We start from the raw sequence: 19042 nt of genomic DNA on the forward strand, positions 1-19042 counted from the left end.
CCAATCATTTATTTTAGCTATATATATATAATATATGCAAATATAATTTCTATGGGCCATGGTGGGGTACAGAGCGAGATGAACATGATTCCAAATGATCAAAGGACACTGGAAAGCCCAACGGCTACTGGCAGAAATACACATGACCTCCAATAAGTGGAGAATATTCTCACACTATCTCTCACGCTTACCGTGGCTCGTAGCGCCTGAATAGCCTGATTCCGATGGAATCCCATGGAAGTAATGATAGCTACAATTTCCTCCGGAGGTTGGTTATCCAATCCAGTAGCACCAAAAACAGAGGCCCCAGCAGAAGCCGCTCCTCCATAACCAGGCATGGTCAGTGGTTCGGCAAAATCTGGGGAAAATAATCATTCTCAGGTCTTTTCCTTTTTTTAGTCTTGAAATAAACAACATTTTAGAGCTAAGAAGGAAAAATACCTACGAAGTTATAATAATCAGGACAGTTGGTACTAGCATTAAGGATAAACATATAGATCAGCTAAAACAGAATTCAGAGAGTCCAAAAATAAACCCATAGATTTATGGTCAGTTGAGTTTTGACAAGACCACTCAATGGGGGAGGGCAGTCTTCTCAACAGATCGTGCTGGAACAACTGCATGTCCACATACAAAGAATGAAGATGGATCCCTACCTCAAGCTATATTCAAAGATTAACTCAAAATGGCTCCCTGACCTCAATGTTAGAGATCTTAGGATAGGCAATGGCTTCTTAGCTATGACAACAAGAATACAAGTAACAAAAGAAAAAACATAGAAAATTAGACTTCATCAAAATTGCAAACTTTTGTGCTTCAAAAAATACCATCAAGAGGGGCGCCTGGGTGGCTTGGTCGGCTAAGCGTCCGACTTCGGCTCAGGTCATGATCTCACGGTCCGTGAGTTCGAGCCCCTCGTCGGGCTCTGTGCTGACAGCTCGGAGCCTGGAGCCTGTTTCAGATTCTGTGTCTCCCTCTCTCTCTGCCCCTCCCCTGTTCATGCTCTGTCTCTCTCTGTCTCAAAAATAAATAAACGTTAAAAAAAAAAAAATTAAAAAAAAAAATACCATCAAGAAAGTGAAAACACTCACAGGATGAGAGAATATATTTGCAAATCATGTATACAGTAAGGTACTTGTATTGATTATGAAAATAACTCTTACTACTCAACAATAAAAAGACAAATAATTTCATTAAAAATGGGCAAAAGTTGGGCTGCCTGGGTGGCTCAGTCAATTGAGTGTTAGATTCTTGATTTTGGCTCAGGTCATTATCTCATAATCAAGATCAAGCCTCATGTCGTGAAGCCCGCTTAAGAGTGTCTCTCTCCCTCTGCCCCTCCCCCACTTGCACACACACATGCTTGCACAAGTGCTCTCTCTCTCTCTCAAAAAAAAAAAAAATGGGCAAAAGATTGGATAGACATTTCTCCAAAGAGATTTAAATTACCCACAAGGACATCAAAAGATGCTCTACCTCATTAATCATTAGGGAAATGCACATCAATATCACAATGAGCTACCACTTTCACATCCACTGGAATGGCTATAATAAAAACAATAATAACAAGGGTTGGTGAGGATATGGAGAAATTGGAACCCTCATACATTGGTGGTAGAATGTAAAACAATACAGCCTGATTGTTGAAAAACCTGCATTTTTATGTTATGGACATGGCTTCTTTCCTTCAATCTTATGAAATAACCTGTGCTAGCTTCACACTTTTCTTCTATGGCTTCCTCACCTCTCCCAGACTTCACAGACTGAAGAGAGTGAGGGCCTTGCTCTAGACTAGGTTTTGGTTCAAGGGAATGTTGTGGCTGGTTTGATCTTGTGTCGAAACCACTAAAACTTTCTCCAAATCAGCAATAAACCTGCTGTGTGTTCTCATCACTGGTGTGTTCAGTGGAGTAGCACTTTTCATTTCTGTGGAAGAATTTTTGCTTTGCCTTCACAACTTGGCTAACTGTTTGGTGTAAGAGGCCTAGCTTTTGGCCTCTCTGTTTTCAATACGCCTTCCTCTCTAACCTGAATCATTCCTGGCTTTTAAGTTAAGAGATGTGTGACTCTTCCTTTCACTTGGACACTTAGAGGCCAGCATAGAGTTATTAGCTGGCCTAACTTCAATATTGTTGTGTCTCAGGGAATAGGGAGGCCCAAGAAGAGGGACAAAGACAGGGGAATGGTTGGTCGGTGGAGCAGTCAGAACACACACATCTGTGGATTAAGTTTGCTATCTTACGGGTGCAATTTGTGGTACCCCAAAACAGTTACAACAGTAACATCAAAGATCACTGATCACAGATCACATAATAGAATAATAATGGAAAAGTCTGAAATATTGTGAGAATTACCAGAAATGTGACACAGAGACACGCAGTTAGCAAATATTGTTAGAAAAGTGGCACCAATAGACTTGCTCAACACAGAGTTGCCACCGACCTTCTGTTTGTAGAAAGTATAATATCTGCAAAGTGCAATCAGATGAAGTGCAATAAAATGAGATATGCCTATATTTCTAACTAAGAAATGATAAGGACTTGAAATAGAAAACTGTGCATGAAGAAATGGGGGTTGTTTAGTTAGCTTTCACTTCTGTCTACTTTATTAAGGTATAATTCACACACCCTATAATTCACCCACTTGAAGTGTACACCCAGTGGTTTTCAGTAAACAATATTGCCCACTCAACAGACTACAGTATAGTGTAAACATAACTTTTATATACACTGAAAACTAAAAAATCCATTTGATTCACTTTATTGTGGTGGTCTGGAACTCAACCTACAACATCTCTCTGACATATGCCTGTATGTCCCACATCTTTCCACTGGTCTTTTTGCCACTGAATTACATACTTTAAAAGGTGAATTATGGGATGCCTAGGTGGCTCAGTTGGTTGAGCATCCGACTTCAGCTCAGGTCACGATCTCACGATTCATGGGTTCAAGCCCTGAATCAGGCCCTGCGGCGACAGCTCAGAGCCTGGAGCCTGCCTCAGATTCTGTGTCTCCCTCTCTCTCTCTGCCCCTCCCCCACTCACATTCTGTCTCTGTCTCCCAAAAACAAATAAACATTTTTAAAAAGGTGAAAAAAATAAATAAATAAATAAATAAATAAATAAATAAATGTAAAGTACTCACTTAAAAAAAAAAGGTGAACTATATCTCAGTAAAGCTATTATTTAAAAAAACAGAGAGAGTGAGAGTAAAGATTAACACTGTGACTCTGCTCCACAGGCAAAGTGCCACCTCACTGAAGCAGAAAAAAAAGTGACCTAAAAAGTTAAATTATGAGGGGCAGGAAAAAGTGAGCTAAGAAGCTAAATCATGAGCTAAAAAGTCATTTTCTGGGACACATTCAGAGGACATGTTAGTATCTCCATGGCTTAGCAACACTGAAGATCTCATCAGTCTCCAAAGCTATTCCCCTTTCCAACCACTGACCTGGCTCTTCCATGTGAACAATGATCCAGTTGAAGGCCACTTCAGCTCCCATATTTCCAGTAAAGTACACAGCCTTCCGACACGCTTCTAGAGGGAAACCCATCTCGGCCAGCTGCATCACTGATGACTCATCAATGTCTGAGGCTATGGGGCACAACAGAATATTCTGGTGTAAAAATGTAAACTCTCTTCTGGTCTTAGCTTCTCCTCACCCACTATCTACGTGCTATCCAAACAAAGTGCTATTTTTTGGTGGTTTAACTTTGTTTTGTTGTGTTTTAAGTCATCCAAATATTTAGCTATTTGAGCTGAGTTTATATCTGACCTAAATAGGAACCATGTTAACTATCTGGACAGCCCAAGCACGGAAAAACAATTCTCTAATTTCATAAGGGGAGATCTGGTATATTCCCAGAACCATTTCAACCTCTCAGATCATCTCAAGACCTTTCCTATAGCAGTTCTTCTATGACTGAAATCTGAAGAGAAAAGAATTATCTACAGGCCTAAAAGCCTATTCTTTAAATCCCATAGGAAATTATACCAGGCCTTTAGGAAAATATATGTATTTTATATATACCAGGTCAAAGGAAATAATCAGCTCTGGGGAAATGGAGAGCCCAAATGTTAAGTAGAAAAGACAGAATATGTTCTGTAATGGTATACATTTAAGATTTTGAAAGAGATAGCCTTTACAAACCTAACTTGGGCTTGGACACAGAGCATTTTCTTTTCTTTTCTTTTCATAATAATAGATAGATGTTGGTGGAGATGTGTGTGCATACGTATGTGTGTGTGTGTGTGTGTGTGTCCATGTGTATACATAGAAGCACACGTCTGTATATGTATAATGTACAAAAATATACATTAAAACCTACAGGCATGTGTATCTATATATATGTACATGTACACACATACACACATAAATACATGCATGTATAATGCATACATGTATATAGGCCAATAAATTTTTTGTATATACTTTTGCACATGTATATACATGTTTATATATATACACATACATGTATGCATAAGTGCACACATAAACACCTACATAGTGCTCTCAAATTATCCAACAACTAGGGGGGAAGAGGAGCACAAAATATATCCCTCATGTTTTCCGTGTCGTGATGTCTCTACTGAAAATTCTGCCAAAGATGGCAATTAGTAGAACACAGTAGTAGTAGAACTGAGGATGAGAGATATCTTTTCTATAAAAATTATATCCAAAATGTATTTATCATACAAGGAAGATACACAGAACATCCTATCAAGACCAAATTTTAAGAAAGCAATGATTTAGGACAACAGTGGCTCCCAAGTTGTGTTGTATGGTGGCCTTGTGTTCCAAGAGAGATGTCATTATTGAACCACAAAACAAGGGGTTTCCATGGCCAAATTAGTTTTAAAATCTACATTCTCTATTCTCCCCTTAGAAATCACAAGGTGCATCAGCACAGTGAAGACTCAAACATCCTGTAATAAAGACTCCTACAGTAAAGAAACTAGGAAACTCTACAGGATACCTTTCAACATCTTGTAAGACTCTAATGTTCCCTACAATGCAGTTTAAGAAGCGCAGCTCAATAAATGGTGTATGTATGTCTATAATAACATATTAGATTGAAAGCGTTTAATTCCATTTTTGTGAAAAATTAAGTGAGCCAGGCATGGGTCAAGGACAGGGGAAGGATATGTGCCAAGAGTTAACAGTGATTATAGATGGGCGATGAAACCATAGATGGCTCCTACTGATGATCCATAATTTATAAATACCTTTTTACTCTCATAATAAGAAAATAATCAAAGTTATTCTTTTTAAAAATCTGAGAAAGGAAGGATGCAAATGTTAAACAAGCCCAGATCACTCTACTTCTCCTGTTGAGTACAGGTAATTGCTGATAAGACAGCAGGCTCAGATCTAGGAAGAAATCAATGGCCAAACCATTAACACTGGAAAATGGCTAAGTGCTTCCAATCAGAGGCAGACTCCTCTGGCAGTCAGGTCCAACCACCCATCACCTCCCCTGGGGCAAAAGCCTTGCAAGGACAGCTCTCTGGAGGATCTGGAGCAGCCAGCAAACCTCTCACATTCCAGAAAATGTCAAGTGGCATGAAAAGCACATTTGACTCCTAGATCTGGTTCTGGTCCCAGCTCTTTGGTCTCTGAAGTTTTCTGGGTCTTAATTTTATACTCTGTAAAAGGTTACCTGCCCTGCCCTTCTTACTGTGAAAATCAAATAAGAACCTGGATTTTGTATGAATAGTAAAACTATTTATCATTGGAAGAATTTATGAAATAATAAATGCAATATAACTCATGGTAACCATTCAAAAGTAGTAACAGCCATTGTTATTGTTATAGATTATGCACAGAGACAATGGCTTTCCCAAGACCCTCGCTGACCCTAACAGCTTCTTCTAGCAAAGAGCAAACCGTAATTGACCAAGGAAAAGAAATGTGGAGGTCTAAGCCACATGATCAATCATTTGCAAAATACATGAACTTCTAAATTAACAATAGTTTGTCTCCAGGAGGGCTTTGTAGACAAAAAGATTGAGAGTATTTAGTGTTAAACATTCCTTCTTCCTCCTAATTAATCTCTAAATATTCATTATAAATAGTTTATTATGTTCTTTTCAGAAAACCAAGAGTACCAATTCCCACAGGATTAAGGAACTAAAAGTCTACAAAATTAACACAATCCAATGACACTAATAACCTTTAGAGTATTAATTAATACAGCCATGTCCTGTCCAACAGCAGGAGTGGAAAAAATGCTGGGCCACAGTGCCATCATTGCTCTAGAGCCCTACTCATGGCCAGAGTGGGAAGAAATGGCATCATTAGCCCACCTTCACACCTGAGGAAACTGAGGCTCAGAGAAGTTAAGTAAATTTTTCTAGGTTGCACAGTCATAAATGGCAGGGCCAGGTTTCCAATCCGGGGCTGGTTGGCTTTCATGCTGATGATCACTCTTCTGAGCTACAGAGCATTTAATCACCATGTCACTGGTTTACATTTACTGGTAACTCAACTTGCAGACGAAGAATCATTCCTACCCAGGAAAAAGCTACACACATACACATGTAGAGAACAATGCCCCTTTATTGAATTCCCAAAGATAAATGTCAGACCCAGGACAACTGTAGGACAACTGAGAAAAATTTCGAAAGATACATACGGTCTATCAGTTGGTTCATCAGGCGATCTGGAAATTAAAGGAGAGGGAAGAAATGAGACCAAAGCATGGCAAAGAGTTTTAGAGAAAAAGTAAGAGTTCATGCAGGGCACTCTCTAATCCCTCAACCCCGAGGGATTCCACACTGTTGTCAACCACTCAGCTCCCCCCAACACATACCACCAAGTCTGTTCAATATGAAATCATCACAGTAGGGAGTGAAAATAAACAGGTTTCAGGCATTTCAATCAGATAAAACATGATGCTCTGGTTATCACCTTAATGAACGAAATGATTTATCTCCCTGTATTTCTAAGAACTCTATATAATTACAAACTAAGGATTCTGTTAGAAACATCAGAGAAAGCAGGAGCAGTTCTAATGAACTATAAACCATCTTGTATTTCTCTGATGCTGACACTGATCTATGCTCTCTGGCCCCTTGAATGGACCACCTATGCCACATAACAGAGTGTGCCACGCAGAGTTCCATTCCCTACTTTCCATACTCTACAATTTAGCATTTGCCTTAGCACTAGATAATAATGGAACATAGATGCCTATCTTGAATATGATCTTGCTCCTTCTGGATTCACCTTACCCTTCTTTGGCACCTGAACTTGGTCACCAATAATATTCAATGCTCAACTAATGAAAAACCTTTGGTAGAGGGGACCAGAGTGCTCTATCACTATTAATTCACCTAATTAACTGATTAAAAAGGTGAACAGTAAATAGATAGGTGAGCAAATGAAACCACAATGAAACCAATTTCATCAGTAACCGAGCTAACAATAAAACCAAGATTTTTTGCCCCTGTCCTCAGATCCACAAAGATGAAGCAATTATTTTCTGTATGTCCTTTTCCCTTAAAAAGTTAAGTATTCTAGGGGTGCCTGGGTGGCTCAGTTGGTTGGCATCTGACTTCGGCTCAGGTCATGATCTCACAGTTCATGAGTTTGAGCCCCGCTTTGGGCTCTGTGCTGACAGCTCTGAGCTCAGAGCCTGCTTTGGATTCTGTGTTTCCCTCTCTCTCTGCCCCTTCCCCGCTCATGCTCTCTGTCTCTGTCTCTGTCTCTGTCTCTGTCTCTCAATAATAAACATTAAAAAAAATTTTTTTAAGTTAAGTATTTCTAAATAAAAATTTAGTCTTCACAGAGCCAACTGCTCCCTTGTATGAAACAGTGACTAAGCTGGGGAGGTAAAATGTGGTCAAGATTTTTAAAACCAACATGCACTATTGAACTTCCCCTTCTGGCTGTCCAACCATACTCCCAAGAGGACACAGCTCCTCAAAACTAAAAGCCTACTGAAAACACACTCCTTATCTTCCCTACAGGTCCGTTTGGGGGAAGAAGAGGCAGAGGAAGCCAGAGGCAACATAACCTAAAAACTGTTTGGAGATTTGCTGCCCTCTGTTACCAGTGATTTCTGCAGGTCCATTTCATTTACTCATCATGGGTCTGTGCCTCCTCCCATGACTAATTTAAGTTTACTGTTGCAGCCAGGCCTCCTACTGTATGTCTGTGGTGGGTTAAACACAGGAAAATGGCCAAGGGACAACAGAGTGGTGGAAGAGAAGAGACTTCATCATCGGGTGGGGCAGGGAGACAGTGAGAGAACATCCTCCTGACAGAAGATGGTACCTTTTGAGTCATCAGGAATGACGATAGGGGGGCTGATGTCCGGAAGTTCCTCCTCTCCTGGCTGTAACCCCCTGGCTCGGAGATGGTTGATATCAAGTAGGTCTGGCATGTCAATAGAAACATCTGCAAAATTAGAGAGATTACATTCACCAACTCTCCAAAAACCCACAATCACCCCCTAAAACCAGCACCTCTAACTCTTATGTACATGTGTCTAAGCAGAGCTAAGGGATGCTTTTCAGTTCCCTGGAGTAGATTACTGGACCAGTAAACTCACTGAGACTAGTTAGATTTAATGGAGAAGCAGAGGGAAAGTACAGAACATTTCACACTGAACAAGCAAGAGGTTGTAAACTGGGAACCCAAAGACTATTTGTGGCCCAGACACTTTCTGTTTAATGTTTTTAAAATGTTGGCAACAAATTCCAATTTTTAAATCAGAAGATTTCATTTAAATATCCCTATTTCCAGCTTATTTTGAAAAACAGAAAGCTATAGCATATTCTCAAATGGTAATAACTGCCTGGGTCTAATTTTCAGCTTCCACTCTAGACAATATGTGCCCTAGAGCCTATCACAGACCCCACTGCTGCCTACTGATCCTGAGCATCATATTTGTGCTATTCTGATTCTTCTGGTAAAGAAATGATTTTCTAAGCCATGTCTTTATCCAAAGTGGAAATACCCAAGAAAGACCAAGATAGCCAGGCTACACATTTCTTATATCCAATGTACTTCTTTCATTTACATTAATCCCTGTGCTTGTTAGGCATTTGAGTTTGCAGCCCCTAGATTATGCCTTTTCTCAGATCATGACAGGCACTGCGATCATTCTAACCAAGGTAATAAAGAATGAAGTTTTAAAAAAATAAAATTGAATCTCAAGTGTATTAGGCTTGGGGTATTTTTTTTTAACTGCTCAGGTCAGTTGTTATTGTGCTGACTTACTTAAATACAAAATTTATTAGTCTAAAAGTCTGCTGAGATTTAGTGTTATATTCAGTTATGACAATAATGAAAAATGGGTCCCAATGTTGGTGTGGGATAGGTCTCTTGGGCTAGCACACAGAACCTGAAAATACTATCCCCAAAACTAGCTATGATGTCAGATACATAAATCCTATTTTAAAACAACAACCCAGAGAAAAAGCTTAGTTAAAAAAATTTTTTTCAATCTCAGGGGATAGCAAAAACAAACATAATGTCCGACAAAGTCAATACAGTTGTTCCTCAACAGAAAAATTCAGGTTCATTAAAGCTCTGAGGCTCCTTTAAATTCAGCAAGTCTATGAAATCTGATCTGAATTTTTACAGAAAATCCAATAACAAAGAAAAATAAGAAAGCTGTTTCCAAAGCAGTTAAAAGCCTTTAGAAGAAAGCAGTTTTCTCTCTCAAGTACTTCTCAGGTCCACAGAGGAAAGGCTGAGTGATGATCATCCTGCCCACAAAATCATTCCACCAGGAAAATCGAAGATGTGCTGCAGAATCAGTCACGGCCCTGCACAAGGTCACGTGGCAAGCAAGTGCCATGTCAATGGAGTGCTAGAGGTTCTGGGGAAATCCGTCCTGCTGATTTTACATTCTTTCTACCTACCCCCTTCAGATGAGCAGATGAGTGCTTAATTAACCAGTATAAGACCTGAGTTATTTTTTAAGCCCTCAAAACCAGAAAATCTTTAAGACTGGCAAGCAGCCTGAGCTACCTGCTTGAGAAATGACAAAGAGTAAAACTGTCCATCCGGCACGGAAGACAGCCTAGTAACATCTTGATGTTGGATCATGACGATGGAGAAAATGTTCTCATACATTGTCTAGAAAACTAACCTCTAACAAAGGCTTCTGAAATTAGCAAGAAAAAAACCCAAGTAAGGCAAAAATCAAATCCCTTTTTTGACTATTTAATGCAACTGACTATACTCATTTTGTTATTAATAAAATTTGTATGATTTAAGTGACTATTCTCAGCCACACCTGCCTACTTTAGAGGCAGAGGAGAAATAATAAGAGGAGCATGTACCTTCAATTACCTGCACCTCCAAGGGTGGTCTCTGGACCAGCAGCACCAGCAGCATCAGTATTACCAGGGAGCTTGTTAGAAATAAAGAATCCCAGGCCCTACCCCAGACCTGCTGAATTAGCACCTGCATTTTGCCAAGATCCCAGATAATTTGTGTGCACGTTAAAGTTTGGAAAGCATGGTTTATTTGATAATGTGGAGATGCCATTTTCACTCTCAGAATCCAGTCATCCCAGAACGCATCATTACAGGGGTGGGCAGCATGTGATAGTTTTTATTATGAGTCCAAATCATATACTGTGACTCAAAAGAGAAAGGTGAGGACGATGGAAAAAGAACGAAATGGAACTATTTCTGACAGCCAACCACATGGGCCCTTTCACACGCCATTTTTTTTAATGGCTAATTTGATGTTTCAAGCAAAAGCATGCAAAAGATACCTACCAAATTTTTTGGGAACCCAGTCAAGACCAAAAGTGAACTTCTTTATCTGCACTACCAAGTATTCAGGGAATGAGGCAAAGCGAGATGTTCTGGGAAACACAAGGGGATTAGATCAATGAAACAAGGCAATCAGAATCATGATTATAGTTCATGAAGCATCCAAAGCTTTGTCTGAGGCACACCTGGCAGTTCCAGTGACTGCACTGAGAAGGAAGGACACTCAAACAGACACAAGCAGACACACACTCACCCACAACCAGTCATTCTTCCTGACCTTTTCCCAAGGAGAAAATGTTTAACGGAGGAGAATGTTGTCCTTAGAGAGTGATTTGGAGCATGGTGCAAAATTACACTTTTATTTTGCTGTGGCACTTTGTATTTCTGAAAAGTACTTTTCAACCACAGACATCTTTTTCTAAAACCCTTGCTAGAATTTAGTACAGTTTAGTACCCCTGAACAACGCAGAGGTTAGGGGTGCTGAACCCCCCATGGAATCAAAAATCCACATATAACTTTTGACTCCCAAAAAACTTTACTAATAGTCTACTGTTGACCAGAAACCTTACCAATACCATAGAGTCAATTAAACATATTTTATGTTATATGCATCATATACTGTATTCTTACCGTATAAATACGCTAGAGAAAATATAACACTGTACTGTAAAAAACCCACTGGACCCACACAGTTCAAACCCATGTTGTTCAAGGACCAACTGTGTGTGTGTCTGTGTGTGTGTGTCTGTGTGTGTGTGTATTATCTGCAGGATAATACGTGCATGTACTACATGTTTGTATGTGGGGTTTGAAAAGCTTCACAAGTTGGGGCGGCTAGGTGGCTCAGTCGGTTAAGTGTCTGACTTCGGCTCAGGTCATAATCTTGCAGTTTGTGGGTTCGAGCGCCATACTGGGCTCTGTGCTGACAGCTAGGAGCCAGGAGCCTGCTTCAGATTGTGTGTCTCCCTCTCTCTCTGCCCGTCCTCCACTCACACTTTGTCTCTGTCTCTCAAAAAAAAGTGAATAAACATTAAAAAAATAAGAAGAAAAAAGAGAAACAGAAAAAAAAGAAAAGCTCCACAAGCAATCCTGACATACCCCCAATCTCTGCTCCCACAGAGAATCACTATCTTACAGCACAAAGTTGACATAAGGAAGGTTTATTGAAACTTTGGTTGAGGTTGACTACTGAAAATGCCAACACCTCATTAAAATACTACTGTATCTAAAATCCATGATCATGTGAATCCTAAATATATGTAAATATATATACATAATGAGATAAGCATCTAAAATATCTAAATCTGACCTTACATTTTTAAACATACATATGGTCAATATCTCGAGTTTGCCTTCAAACTTTCAGGAATTGTCTAGACTTTAGTTTGACAATTTCATGCAGACTATTTACCTACTATACCAAATTCAAGCCCCAGTTCCAGCTCATTCTCTCCACATTTATCACCTTGTTTATAACAACCATTTCTATGTGGTGTCAATGTGGATATAGTAGGTTATGTAAAAAAGAAAATAAGCTGTAGACAGATACTATGTCTTAAAATGAAAGATTCTCGAACACCGTCCCCACAAACTCTACTTTTCATATCTAAGTCATTGCCTTCTACCTGGAATGCAGTGGGCCCAGAATTCAGAAAGCAAATACAAATGCATTGCTGCCCCCTAGTGTAGAAGAAAAGCCATAGTACAGGGACAAAACACTATCCAAAAATGGGTCAAAATGATGTGGATTTGGGTCTAGAATATGCTACTTAATTCACTCCAATGTGGACAAATCACTGACCCTCCCTGAGGCTCCATTTTCACATCTACAAAACAGATTTCTTAACCATATCTACTTGCACACTAGAACATATACTATGTATACCCAGGGAATTAGCACGATTATTTTGTCATAAAAGAGCTAGAATCCATGGCACTGAACACTGACTTGGTCTATCACTGACCTGTTTTTTGCCCCAAGTAAGTCACTTAACCTCTCTGTATCTCAAATTCTCCAACACAAGGATGGTCCAGGCAATAATGTAAGGGAGTTCTTTAAAAAACAGGAACTTAACGATCCTAAGGAACTTATCTATTATTACCCTGGTTCATTCTCCAGAAACTGTAATATTATCTCTAATTAGGCTTCCTACCTTCTGAGAAGCAGTAATAAACATCATTCTTACTCCAATATAGCCAAGTCCTAATTTCACCAAAATCCAACCAACTCCAGCTGCAGTATTTTCAACTAATGTAAAAATGTCACCTCTCTGATCTCTTCTTACCACATCAACTTCAAAGCTGGAAAATATGTAATAGTGAGATCAGCCAAAAGTCATCAGTATATCAGTTATTTCCAAAATGTGGTTGAAAAGCCCCAAGACTCTAAAAATTGCTCTGTGGTCAGTATCTGGGTGAGTAAATCAGCTGGTGATACCATGGGCAGTGCAGGGAACTGGAGGCTGGGGTGTGGTGGGAGAGGGGTGGATAATTTAACACATCCCTTTGTTATGGGTAACTAACTACCAACCTAAGAGTACCAGAAATCAGATTAGAGGAGCCCACATTATATTTACCCTGTTAGGTAAACATGCTATATATTATATTCATCTTTGTAGCCTGTAGAGGGTCTCAAATTGAATCACACAGACAGTAACTGCTCAATATATATCTGTTCAAAATAATCTCAAAATCAGTAATGTGCATTCATTAATTGCAGGTTTGGGACATCAAGTTTGTTAGTTAAATCTAGCAAAAAGTGTAAATTATGCACCACTTACTCTTTTATTCCTAAAATTAATTCCTGGAAATTAAAATTTTTCCTGAAAGACCATTAGACTGTAAACCATTCAAAAAGATCTAGGTAGACACACAGCAAATTTACCTCAAAAAACTGCTATGGGGACTAAATCAGTTAGTATACAAAGTGCTTAGAATTGTGCCTGACAACACTGTTGAACTGTCTACTGACAACCTATTATCATCATTTAAAGTATATCAATTGTTTGCCAATCATAATCAAGGCAAAAACACTATGAAAGCCTTAATAAGAAAATATATAAGCTGTCCTTCTCTGTGAAATTAATATTGTCCACTGTATTGAAAACCTGGCAACTAAAAAAATACAATTCTATTCTTTCCATTGAATATGTTGAAAATATGACAATTAATCAACCACAGTCCAACTGTATAACCTAAGGCAAGAAAAAAAAAGGAAAGGAAAGATAAAAACAACGGTAATAGTAATTACAGCATGTGAGGCACTATACAAAGCACTCTGCATAGTTTATCCTGCCTTAACCTTCACCCCAACCCTAGGAAGAAACTATTATTATCCTGGTTTACAGATAAGGAAACAGGAGCTTAGGGAGATGAAGTCACTTGGCCAAGGTCACGTATCAGTAAGTTCTGCACTGGGGATTAAACACTACCTGTCCATTCAAAGCTTGCACTCTGGAATCCTACACTGTACCTTCCTCTTCATAAATGATGAAAGTCCACACAAAATCTCTCCCTATTGACCCTTCCCCTGTGAGCTGCTTAAAGGCAGGAACTAGGTCTTGTTCAACTCACTGCCTAGAATATTCCAGGTGAACAATAATACTTGCTAGGTGAATGAAATGTCCAAACACTAATATTCTTCCCAGAGACTGTCTGTTCAGAACTATTTGAAGAAACAGTCTTTATTCTGGTCTATACTGACTGAAGATCTACAAAAAGGACATTTTTTTTGCCTCTTCCTGGTCTTTCAGTGTCTGGGTCTAACACAAGAAAAATTCAAGACCCTAAACTAACATAAGGAGATCGTGTCTATATTGCTAGAAATAAGAAAAAGAAAAAAAATATTTTAGGAATCTCCTGAACTGTGTCTCCCAAAACTAATACTTGAAACATGATAAGGCATAATAAGGAATATGCAAGGCTTTGTATAAGGGTTATAAGGATATAAGCAGATACGAAATGATAAGGGAAATTGGATACTATGTAACAGAGGAATTAAGAGTTTAAACTTTGAACTCAATAGATCTGAATGAATTCCAGGTCTGCCACTTACTGGCCAATTATTTCTCCTTTTATCTCCTCATCCATAAAATGGGGAGAATGGCACCCACTTCACAGTAGTACCAAGAGGATTAAATGACAATTGATGGTAAGTGCTTAACACATGACCTGGGATAATAAATGGACCAAAATATGGTAGCTGCTTTATTAACCTAACATTGTCTTCTCCTTTTCCACAAAGACCAGTTTTCAATTATTAACAACTGGATACATCCAGTATTAATTTTTTTCATATACATAAAAGAATGAGAGCATGTATGTATGTAAAAGACAGAGGAAAGGAATAAACGTGTTTAATATCTACTGTCAAGGATTAGAGAAAGCAGAAACCCCTCCTCTAGAGAGTTATGTTAGCACTGCCTACAACTAAATATTCTGTAGTGCTTGAGTTAAAAACCAGGTAAGCAAGCATCATTCCTCCATTACAGATGCAAGAAGGACACTGGGTGGTGACTGTGCCCTGGGATAGAACATAGGCTGGGAAGTGGACACAGGAGAAGGATCTAGATCTCCTGATCACTCACCCTGGGGTGAGAGCCTCTGTCTCTGGAAAGCTAATGCCTCCCAACTCCATTTTAACGATGGGCCTCTTCCAAGTGATAAGAAGGCTCCTTTCTGCAGGCCCAGAGAGTGTGTCACACCTTGCACTTCTAAGACACAAGGCTACTTTTCTGAAGAACAGAAAAGGGTAGCCAAGTAGACAGGTATACAAAGAACAACTCTGCAGCTTACATCTGATGCTGGGGACTTTCTAGGTGGCCAGGTCCCCTGATCACTTCTATATCCCATACATAAACAGAATTAAAGCGCAAAGAGAGAAGGATAACTGAGAAATCTTCCACCTACTGTCAATAATTAAAAAAAAAAACAAAATAAAATAAAATCATTATGTTGTATACCTTAAACGTACACAATGTTATTATATCTCAATATATATCTATATATGTTAATATCTCAATAATGTCAATGATATCTCAATAAAGCTGGAGGAAAAATAATTAAAGAAAGTGGGTCTACCACTAAGATACTTTGTAGATGTCTAACTGCCCAATGATGTCTCCAAGTTGCAATGAAGTAAATTTCACACATTTACCACACCAACTTATCAATGTTTCTCTGCAAGGACACACATACAACACACACACACACACACACACACACACACACACACCACAGACCCTGTAACTCAGCAATCCTAGGATAAAAACTTACTTCACATTGAATAACTGATAAAGGAATGGAAAATTATTAACCTCATTTGGATATGAACAACATTTAAAAAAATCATTTTAAGAAATTATGGCTTTTTTTAGCTCTTTGAAATAAATCTTTGTGCTTCCCCATTTTTAACATATGAAGTCAATCATCTGAAACAAAGAGGAATCCCAGGGATGGCTGTTCCAGAGAATAAAGGATTTAGGTTTGACGGCTACTTGAGGTGATAAAACATCCAGCAGTAGCTCTTCAGCCTTCATTCCCCTTTCACATCAACTAGATAGTGCTCAATTTTTGTCAGGAGGACAGATGGCCAAAGAATATCTAAAAGGAGTGGGGGTGCCTGGGTGGCTCAGTTAAGCATCTGACGTTGGCTCGTGAGCTCATGATCTCACAGCTGGTGGGTTCGAGCCCTGCATCGGGCTCTGTGCTGACAGCTCAGAAACTGGAGCCTGTTTCAGATCTGTGTCTCTCTCTCTGTCCCTTCCCCACTTGTGCTCTGTCTCTCTCTCTTAAAAATAAATTTAAAAAACAAATAATATCTAAAAGGAATAAAATTCCCAGAACCAAACTTCCAGACCTCCCTTCATTTTATGTGACTATGTGGGCTTTACACATTTGACTGTATAAAATCGATTAAGGTGTCAAGGGCAGAAAAAAAAAAAAAAACTTATGTACCTGACAATGAGGCACACAATGTGGAAACTGAACATCTCCTAGCTAAGTCCTGAGCAGCTCATTTGAACAAAGAGCAGGAGCCCTATGTCCACTTTGAAATACCCTGAGAGCCCTGGACACCAAGTTCTAAGCCAAATTTTTAATTATGGAATTAAACTATATCATATGGAGTTTAAATATTGAAGACTATCATGAGTATTTCCATAATTTCTTCATTAATATCATTCTTACCATGGGGTTGGGGTAGGGGGTTGTTGGAGTTCTTGACTACATCCTCTTGGAAAAAAGAAATTCCTAATAGAGGATAAACCACAGCCTTGCCTTTAAAAGGCATAAAAAAAAGGCATTCCCTCCCTAGCACATAATATAAATTATGAACATTTTATTGGACAGGTCTCATACAAGTGAGCTCTATAATTAGGGTTGTATGATTCATTATCCCATCTCACGTGAGCAAGCATGTGCAAACTTATACAGTTCCCTGCTACCTCTCCCCTAGCCATTCCCCACCTGTCAAGGGTCCCCCCCTCACCCCACTCCCACCATACAAGAACACACACACAGGTGCACACATATACACACTTACTTAACACCTGCAGACTTTGCTTGTAGGGCGCTGCTCCAGAAGTCATCGACATTTTCTGGTTCAGAAAAGGCCTGAAGGCAGGCACTAAATGGTATCTTGGCGCGAACCAACTCAGGAAGGGGTCTTCTGTTTGCTTCTGCTTCCCTTCTCGTTAATTCATAGGCAATCAGTTCATCTGAGTAAAAGAGCACATGAATGACCTTGTACTCACTCTTATCTTCTTAAAGTGAAAAACACCCCCTTTGGCCAACCTTCCCGAAGGCTTCTGGGCTGGGGCAAGATTGCTTACTTGTTGCCCTCCACAGATCCAGAAAAGCCTGCTGAAAGGCTGATCTTGAGCCATCTTTAAAGTGGCACCGACAGACCGCATGAGCCATTCATATTTTTTTTGCCTGTTCTTCTTTGAGACTGACAAGAGGGACCTGTGAACTCCAGCCCAGATCAGAGGTTCTGCCCTCATGTGTAATGTGAGTGATGCAGGAACCTGGTCTTTCATTCATCCAGAGGTCAAGGCTGGGATTACCCAAATGCCACCTTCCAATCACAAAGTCTTCACACCAGAGAATTTCACACTGAAAGGGTCATCTCTTCATTCTGATTAGAGGTCATGGAGGGTGTGGACCAAGGAGCAAGAAGACCTATAGGGGCCAGAGTCCTCTACTGCACACAGCCTGTGATTCTAACCAATGCTGCCCAGACAACTCGGGTTGAGGTTACCCACCACCTCAGATAGCAGAGCCACCAACCTAGAAGGCCTTTTACACTATTCCTGCTCAAACAATTAAAATACCAAGGGAAAAAGAAAACATCACATCATCAACTTCTCAAGAGTCAGCAGATCTGCTCTTGGAAACTGCCTATAAGTCAAAATTTTATATAATTTTGAAAGGGCCTTTTTGGGAATTCCTTTTGTTAACCAAAAAAAAAAACCCAAAATAAAACAAATTACTCCCGAATTATCAGTTTTTAAGCACCCTTATGTACCTATGTGTTTTCTTAAGCACATCTGAGCATGGGTTTAAAATTCATTGTCCAGCCCACCATCAGTTTATGATGTACTTATATCTAGGATGCCAGCATTAGGTGTTCCCAACAATCAATTCCCAGAGACTAAATTATAAATCTCCTTTCTGAAAAAGAATAGTTACTACTCATAAATCATAAACAATGAGTTACGGAGGATCACAGAACTGAGTAGAATATCCCCAAGGCTGGCAAGAGAAAGCAATCAAGCCTTATTCTAAAACAGAAACAAATCACAGACCCCTACCCTCATTTCTACATTATATAATGGATAAAAATTTTAAGAATTTTAAAACTGGTCCAAAGTTGCAGGAGCTTATAGAAAATGGAAATCATTTCATCTTAAAAATCATCATAATCCTCATTTGTACAACAAACTGACCCCTCCCCCAAAAAGGGAAAAAGGCCACCCACTGGGTTGTTGACCTTCACAGAAATGACCAGTTCACAGGACATAAGTAACATAGTAGATAATACCCTTCCTCTATTCTGCTTGGGAAGAACCAGATAAACAAACTGAAGGAACCTTCTCCTGAGACCCCAGCCTGGCCATGGTTCCTCTACCTTCTTCTGAAGTCCAGAGACCCTTCTAACGGGTCTTGGTCCTACAAAAGCCCCTGCCCCACTTCATCTCCCACAGGAGGCATTTTCAATACTCAGAGGTCAAAGCCAGATTATTTCAAGATCTCTGCTAGAATGTCTCACATCAAAAAATGCAGTTCTGGGGGCGCCTGGGCAGCTCAG

General features: G+C 39.5%; 1 protein-coding gene across 1 annotated transcript in view; it reads right to left on the reverse strand.

The window, feature by feature from the left end:
- USP13 (ubiquitin specific peptidase 13) overlaps nucleotides 1–19042 on the reverse strand; it is a 119374-nt gene that overhangs the window by 21219 nt on the left and 79113 nt on the right. Inside the window, exons 13-18 of the mRNA XM_019463242.2 lie at nucleotides 17276–17450; nucleotides 10737–10825; nucleotides 8275–8397; nucleotides 6632–6658; nucleotides 3447–3590; nucleotides 192–358 (exon numbers count right to left, since the gene is read on the reverse strand). Coding sequence (XP_019318787.1) covers nucleotides 192–358; nucleotides 3447–3590; nucleotides 6632–6658; nucleotides 8275–8397; nucleotides 10737–10825; nucleotides 17276–17450 — 725 coding nt within the window. The remainder of the gene's footprint in view (nucleotides 1–191; nucleotides 359–3446; nucleotides 3591–6631; nucleotides 6659–8274; nucleotides 8398–10736; nucleotides 10826–17275; nucleotides 17451–19042) is intronic.

This window comes from Panthera pardus, unplaced genomic scaffold (genome assembly GCF_024362965.1).
Source record: "Panthera pardus isolate Hobbes unplaced genomic scaffold, ASM2436296v1 HiC_scaffold_16, whole genome shotgun sequence".
NCBI lineage: Eukaryota > Metazoa > Chordata > Mammalia > Carnivora > Felidae > Panthera > Panthera pardus.